The sequence below is a fragment of the Eufriesea mexicana genome, unplaced genomic scaffold, assembly GCF_001483705.2.
Source record: "Eufriesea mexicana isolate 0111107269 unplaced genomic scaffold, ASM148370v2 scaffold1145, whole genome shotgun sequence".
Classification (NCBI taxonomy): domain Eukaryota; kingdom Metazoa; phylum Arthropoda; class Insecta; order Hymenoptera; family Apidae; genus Eufriesea; species Eufriesea mexicana.
Genome location: NW_016909253.1, coordinates 160780 through 168832, shown reverse-complemented (window position 1 = coordinate 168832; position 8053 = coordinate 160780). Strand labels below are relative to the sequence as shown.

Below are 8053 nucleotides of genomic sequence, written 5' to 3'. Positions count from 1 at the left end.
CCAGCCCGCCGACCACCCTAGAACCGACGCGTGACAAGGGTGGCAGTGGCGAGGATGAGTGTCGGAACGAATCGTTTGGATGACTTACGAAACATGGAGTTATCGAGTACACGAGAGTACGTCGCGTAGGCTAGTCGGCACTTAAGAACAATCGCGATTATCGCGAGAACAATTATGTTCTATTTGTTAAACGGGAGGGGTAAGAGAGAAAAAATATGAGAGGTATATATTCGCTCCAAGTTAGATGGCATACCTTTGTACGAACAGCGCGCACATGAAACTTAGTCTAGAAGTCTATCTTATGACTACTTAGGTCTACTTAGATCTAAACACACGTATCCCGCGTCATTCATGATGTATGTAACCTAAAAGCTAAAACAGAATATATTATTGTTAATATGAACCTGAAATGAAACGGATTAGTACGAGGAAAGAAAATGAACGAATAGAAACCATGAAGGTTAACCGAGTGGAAGGAGCAAGCCACCGATGAGACAGAAACAACCCTACGATGATATATAAAGAAACCAACGACGAGACATCCGAATATTATACGAAATATTCGAATGTCTGAATGAAAATGAATAGAAATGACAAAATAAAATATGGGAAAACAAGAATAATTAAAATCTGAAAGAAAATAAATTAGTCCTGAAAGTAAAAATTATTAACAATTCAACGATGAGACATAAACAACCCAACGACGAGACAAACAACCTAACGATGAGACATTCGAATATTGTACGAAATATTCGAATTCTCAAATAGAAATAAATAGAAACGAAAAAATAACATCTGAAATTAAAACAATTAAAACCTGAAAATACAAAAAATAATTAATAGCTGTAAACAAAAAAGAAATGATTAGTAAATTGTTTAATGGGGTGGGGTGAGGGTGGGGGGGCCAACCCTACCCTCACTTCGTACCCCCACCCCTCGCGCACAACGAAAATTTAGATGTTACACTTCCGAAGTCGAACCGACAAATGAGTTCTGCCGCCTCGCGCCGCTCCTTATATAGCCGCTGATCGGCCGAGGCCCCCCCACCCCGATCGCAAATTTTCGAATTCGCGCACAACGAAAATTTAGATGTTACACTTCCGAAGTCGAACCGACAAATGAGTTCTGCTGCCTCGCGCCGCTCCTTATATAGCCGCTGATCGGCCGAGGCCCCCCCCACCCCGATCGAAAATTTTCGAGCTTTACCGATTGCATTATTTATTAGTTTACCGCTTTAATAGCTAATAATTTATTAATTTTTTCATTTTTACTATAAATATACGTTGCGAATATTTTGTTAATAACCATATTAATTTGTTATTAACAATCAGTGCAATAATTTATAAACTTTTGGCAAACTATAGGTACATTTTAACACAATTTCGTTATAAGTTCAAGTAATAGCCAACAATTTATTAATTTTTTTACTTTTATTATAAATTTACATTGTGCACAATTTGTTAGTAACAGTACTAATTTATTATTAACGTTAAATATGATAATTTATAACCTTTTCACAAATCATAACTATATTTATGCTTTCATAATGTAAATTTCCGTGATGCATTTATGTTAAGTATTTTTACTACTTTTACGTGACATAAAAATAAGGTCATTTAGCGATCATCAATTAAGGATAATCATGGCATAAAAAAAATGATACGTATTATCTAATAAATAATACTTACTGGCGTATAAAATGTACCTCGATATTTTTCGTCGCTAATTACAAATTTGGACATTGATAAACTAGGAACACTCTCACCTAACTTGTACCACAGCACTGTACCTTCTGTACAATGTACTTTTTACGTAATATTTCATTTTACCCTCAAAATCTTGCCTTTTTCGACAAACTCGCATTTTCCAGAAACCGAGTACAGCAATTTCGATTACGGATTCAGGAAGGTTACGTCTGCGAGAATCAAATGGTAGTAATGGACAATACAATACAAATTAAAAAAGAAAAAAAATATCTGAAATTTATGGAACAGTATAATATTCGAAAAAGCACTGGGATCGAAAGACGAGGTCGGGAAGAAATGGGAAGCGCGGCCGAGGGGGTAATTAACAGGGAGTCGATGGGTATTTACGGGAACCCTGCGGGAAATCACGCGGAGGACGACACCGGCGTGAAATTTGAACGAGTAGTGGCCGCGTGGAGCGATCGGAAGCGATTCGAATGCGATTTGAATTTTGAGTACACTCGCGAATCTGCATATGTAAACACCGCAGCCGCGTCGCTGCATACTGGCCGCGATACTATCGTACCCCGCGTACGCGCAATCATGCCACCTATACAATGTGTCCCGTTCATTCAACCAGACGATCCGAGGTGTTCATTATTAAACCACGGCGCAATTCGGCGAAAAAGCCCCGTTACACCGGCCTGTACACCGTGTAACGGACGATTTCTGGTCTGCATTCAACCCTTTTCGCCTTTGTGCCGGTGACCTGCAGCTTGGCCGCGCGCGCGGGTACCATTGTGCACCTACGATCCGCGAGATATCGTAATTAAGGGCGAAACGAGCTTTCGTAATCATTATTTGTATTCGGTTAATGACGCGAAATTATCTCGCGGCACGGAGCGCTGCTCGCTTTATAATAATAAAGGATGTTCGGTCGATAACGAGTTCTCTCAGCCGGAGTGTCGGCTCGCGCGGAACACCCTGTGAATCGGTAGTTGCACCTAGAAATACTCGCAGTGGCTCGATGCGAGTTGCAGGGACGCGTAGACGATTCGTCGGGGCCGGTGTAATTGCGATTCGTATCGGAAGCATCGATTGATCGTGCCTCCGATCGAAAGACCGTCGACGAGCCCGCGCAGCGGCGCGAAATTTATGCTCCTCGCCGAGGTTTACGACCGTGTAATCCCACGCGTGCTTGTTTCCCTAGAATCCCCCGTTCCTTCCCTCCATTCTCGTCATTTTTTCATCGTTGCGCATTTTTTACGCTTGCAGATGTTCCACGGGACGTGGCTGCAGTCGCAGACGCTGCTGTTGCTGCTGCTGGCAACGCGGCTGCTGTTCGTGGTCGGCCAATGCGGATCGTTCGCTCAGGACAGACAGGACAAGGAGGACAAACAGGATAAACTGGCGCTGTACAAAGTCACTTTAAGGACTTATTGGTCGAGGGCGCGATTTCCACGACATTATCCGGAATGGAAGCCACCGGCGCAGTTCGGCAAGCTGATCGGTGAGTGACTGCATTCCATATTTATTTTATAATTATTTTTTCGTCGAAATTTGGCGTAGAAAAGAGTTTCTCAGCTACATGGCCTTTAGCAAGGCGATCAATTAACGAACGAAGATGTTAGGAACGAAAATTCGCGGATTTCTCTGACGGAGATTTCGCTGGAAATTCGCACGCGCGGTTTCGATGATCGGCGAGTACTTATTTCCCAGCCGCGTTTCGAGCAACGTCAGCCAGCGGAATACGCCATTTCCTGGGTTTATTCTCTTCGACCTCCTTTCCCAGTCCGCGTGAGAAACGATAATTGGAGAAGTTGGAAATTATCGGACGCGTACGTCGTCGTTTCCGGCGCGAGTCGTTGCAGCTACGTCGCGTTCCGCTCCAACCAACGACACACCGAATTCCGTGACAATAACGCGCGAGTTCGGACGCCTATGTACCCCCATACCTCGTCGCAAAAAGAATCGAAAAGACAGGCGTAGACCCGAAGATCAATTTCCAAGAATATCCCCCGCTCGATCGACGAAATCCTCGGGCAAATCCCGGAATAATCGTAGCTTCCGCTCGCATGTATCCGCGAGAATTTGCGCGCGTGGAAAGGCGGATTCGCAGCCAGCGGCGTTGTAAAATTCAACGAGACCGTTTCAATCGCAATCCTGCGTGGGAAAAGAAATTCCACGAGTCTGCTCTCTCGACCCCGTGATGGCGCGCGAGCCGACGGGGTTCGGTCGGTCCATAAACAAGGGGAATATTTCAGATGGTAATGCCGGCGCGGGAACAGGTGTCGCGGCTCCCTGACGGTCTATAAATTTTCCTCGCGGCTCGTAACTCCTCGCAGTTTCGCACTTTCGATTCGCGACCATGCGGCAGCCACCATCGCGATCGAGGGGGTGGGATCGAGAGAGCGGAGCGGAGGGTGGAGTCGAGGGTGGAATCGAGGGTCGAATAAATCCGCGAGGCATATATACCGCGGTCGGACCGCGACGGGAACGTCAAATTCGAATTAGAAAGGCACGCGGCGTTCGGCGAAATTCAATTTCACTTTAAAGACCGTCCCCGCATTCTCGCTGGGTAAACGTCTAGGGGTTGGAGCACGGCGCGTACAGGCAGCGACGGGGTACGGCAGGGCGAAGAAAACAGGAAAGAGAGAAAGGCGGATATGCCGGGAATGCGAATGCGCGGCATTTCCAGCGTCGACGGCATTTTGTTTTACGCTCCGTGGAAGAATTCGTGAATCGTTAGAGCCCGTCTGCCCTCTGAACGGATACCGTGTGCTTCGCCTGCAAGCTGCCGCGTCATCCGCCGAATTTCCCTGCTGTATCGTTAAGCCAACCTCCCCGTGATCCTGCATTCGAGCAACTACGTGACCCTGTACCTTGTCCCTTTTACGTGGTCCTCGAACACGCCGGGTCGGCGTTGCGACACGGTTAAGAGCCTTTCCAGCCTCTCTCTGACCGACTGAAAAGACCGTCGTGGTCTTCGCGTTACGCGTATTAAAAATCCCCAGGTACAACGCGGGCGAGAAGTACAGTAGATTTTTTGCGCCATTAAACTGAGATTACTCGCGTCGACTCGCGGCACGTAAATGTCCAATAAAAGGTAACATCTCGGCCGCACCTATCGCGAATTGATTATCCGCGAAACAAACGGGGGCAATTTATTTCGAATATACCGCTCGACGCTGAATTTTTTCAAGATTTAACCCCGTATTTTAACACCTCGAAGCTTGAACAACGAATACGAGGTAATGGATTAGAAGTAACTACGCGTGAAATATTGAAATGATACCGCAGAGCTTAGAAATGTTACACGATTAAAAACTGGTTCTCGAAATTTGTCCACGCTTTCTAGGTTCCAAGATATAGCGAACGTTTTACCGATTAACCATCCATAATTAGCTGGAAGATTTATTTCCTCGATTCTCGGTTCGACACATTCCCGGGACATACCGCGTACATCGTCTGGACGATTGGATGCGTCCGACCACGAATATCCGCGACTACTGGGTCCAAGATTCCCGTTCCCAACCCGCATCTCCGAGTCGGGGCTCGCAATTAAAAGAATCCATGGATCGGAAGGAGCATCCGGAACTGGGTCGCGTTTTCGCCAAGAAAATAAAAGTCACGAAGCACACGGCCGGCGATAAACACGGACGGCGAGGGAAAAAAGGACGGGAAGGCTACAAAACGTAATCGAAAATCCTTTACGACGATTCGTCGTACGACGAGCAGCCCGGGCTATCGGGGTGGTACGGAGCTCTTCGCCCCTACCCTGCATTCCTCAGCACCCCGACGAGCAAACCTTCCCAGGATATATCCTGCGTATACAGACGAACGGGCACGTTCGATCGTTAACGGCCGACTAATGGAATGGAATTCGCATCCAGATCGTCGGTTCCATCTCTCGACCTTCGTCTCCACCTCCACAGGGGTTGCTCTTTTCTTCTCTTCGCCCTCCCTTCGCCGCCACCTTCGGCTTCCATCCGAGAAATCGTAAAATCGCCACCGACGTTGCTTTCCTCCCCGATCCGCCAGACTTAATTCGATTTTTTCCCCCCTCTGCGTCACTCTCACCCCCTCTCTTTCTCGACCTCTTCCACGTTCTCGCAATTTTATCTTTATTTCTTCTTTCCCACTCACCCTCCGCGGCCTGGCCTCTCGTATATACCGTGTTTTCCGCCACGATCTCGAGGCGAGAGCGCGTTAGCGACGGTGTGCGATAAGAGCGTTAGTGCGTGGCTCTAATGCCGCGGCGAGATCCAGGCGGAAATATCGACAGTCACGTAGCACATTGCCGTGTTTCGCCGATATTGTCCCGGTTAGAATAAAGGCAGCCTTTGCATTAGCCGAGATTTCGTTCTCGCGAATTGCGCGAATTCTCGGACGGCCGTTGCCAGAAATACGGGCGCCACTGTGCACGGGAATTAATAAAACACCCACCCTCGGGTCCGCGGCTAACGTTTATTTAACCGAGATCGATACGCTGGAATCTTCCGCCGCGCCGTGCCGTGATCGATAGCCACGAGCTTGCAAGAAGTAATTTCGTCCTATCGGCTATCGCGCCGTGATCGCGATAGAATTTTTATCGGCCTGTCCGAATCGTGCAGCGAAGGCTATTTAATCGGGGGTTACGGGGATGCGAAGGAAGAGGACCGGACCCTGCGAGAGATCACGAGAGATCGCGAGGCTAACGAGGGATGGCCAAGGTTTCGGGGTGGACGTGACCGAGTGTCACCTAAAAATATTTGCATTCGCGACGGGGGTAGGGAAATGCGGAGGACAGGCGGGGTATTCTTGACACAGGGTGTCTCCGAATCGCGGTGGTTGCTTCCTTATCGATACGCGATTGTCATCGCGAGTTTTCCGAATTTTTCGTTGGTCAAAATCCAAAATCGAAGCCGACGTTAATCCCCTTGGTGCACAGCCCCTAGCTCGAGTGGTTGAACTTTGCCTCGCAAAAGGGCTGATCGCATATTCACGCGAAATCTTTGAGGATGCGAGAAGCTAGACGCGACAGGAAGAAAGAGAGAGAGAGAGAAGGAGAGGAACGCTTTACGCCGAAGAGTTTTCTCTTCTGTGGACGCTCCAAGGGCCGCTTCTAATTATTCTTCTCTCGAGACACCCGCAGCGCGCACGGTGTTCTCGTTATTTTTTTTATTTATAGCCGGAGAGTGACGGGTTTGGAGCTAGCGCGAAGCGGAAGGACAGAGACGAGGGATAGAGCGAGGAGTGGAGCAAGCTGGTGGAAAGAGACGCGTAGAAGAGAGCGAAATAGGATAGGAGAGCCGAGAGAGAAAGCGAGAGAGACTCAGGGTGTGCCCGAGAGCGAAGGGGGCGTAGGTAAAGAGGAGAGGTATTTTTAGCCTGAACCGAGAGAGTCGGGCTTCTCGTTTTGCTCCCGTTTTCTCCTCTCCTTTCTCGTGTACCAGCTGCGCTCGAATCGACGCTGAAAAGCAACAGAATCGGGGAAAAAATGATGCACTTAACGGCGCGTTTCGCGACGATGATATATCCGTGTTTGCGTCCTCGTCTTTCGTTTAATTCCGCTTTTCGCGATCCATCGTTGTAAAATATCCGAAATATCCGCGCGAATTTTCCCCGTTTTTCCCCGTCGTGCAAGATCGTCGATGGGATCGCGTCCTATTTCCACCAACGCGGTCTGACTAGGTGCCATCCGCTTCCACTCGCGAGCCGTGCAGTCACCGCGGTCGCCCCCGTGGCGCAGGTATCGAACCCTCGAGCTCGAGAACCGGAAGTGCTAAACGCGTGACAAGTGGCGTGGGCGGGAAAAACATCGGCGAGCAATTTTTAGTCCACACGAAATTCCACGCCTCTCTTCCTGTTTGCTCCAACAGATTTATGCTCTTCTTCGCGGATATTCGGAATAAACCCGCGTATTTTCACGGTTTAAAGGGGTCAAAGAATCCTTTCACGAGATCGCAGACACGTCTTCGTGAGCGTGATGCAGAAACGAGGATTTTCGTTCCCCCTTCGCGATTTCATTCTCGCGCGTGCACTTGAAAATTCGCGATTTTCGCCTGTCTTCGAACGCGAGCAGCTTCGCATTCGTTCATTAGACTGCGGGGTTAATTAAAGCGAGGCACGACGGTGCTCGGAATCGAAATTCCAGGTAATGCGAATAGCAGCGTCCCCTCGTCGTCGGCTCGTATCAAAGCCGCGCATCTTTCCGGGGCATCTAGCTGTTTCGTAATTGCGCGCCGCTCCTCGGCCACTTCTTCATCCACCTTCTGTCGCTGGTTCGTCTGCTTCTTCTTCCTCGCCTTGGTTAACAAGCCTGGCCGATTTCCACGATCGAGCAGTCGGTCATTTTTTCCGTCACGACTGTCGCGCACCCGGCATTC

The 8053-nt window shown here is 48.6% G+C and overlaps 1 protein-coding gene across 1 annotated transcript in view; it reads left to right on the top strand.

Moving 5' to 3' along the window:
- The window catches only part of LOC108547608 (uncharacterized), a 167551-nt gene that overhangs the window by 9148 nt on the left and 150350 nt on the right, over positions 1–8053 (top strand). The window contains exon 2 of the mRNA XM_017900194.1: positions 2961–3195. Coding sequence (XP_017755683.1) covers positions 2961–3195 — 235 coding nt within the window. The remainder of the gene's footprint in view (positions 1–2960; positions 3196–8053) is intronic.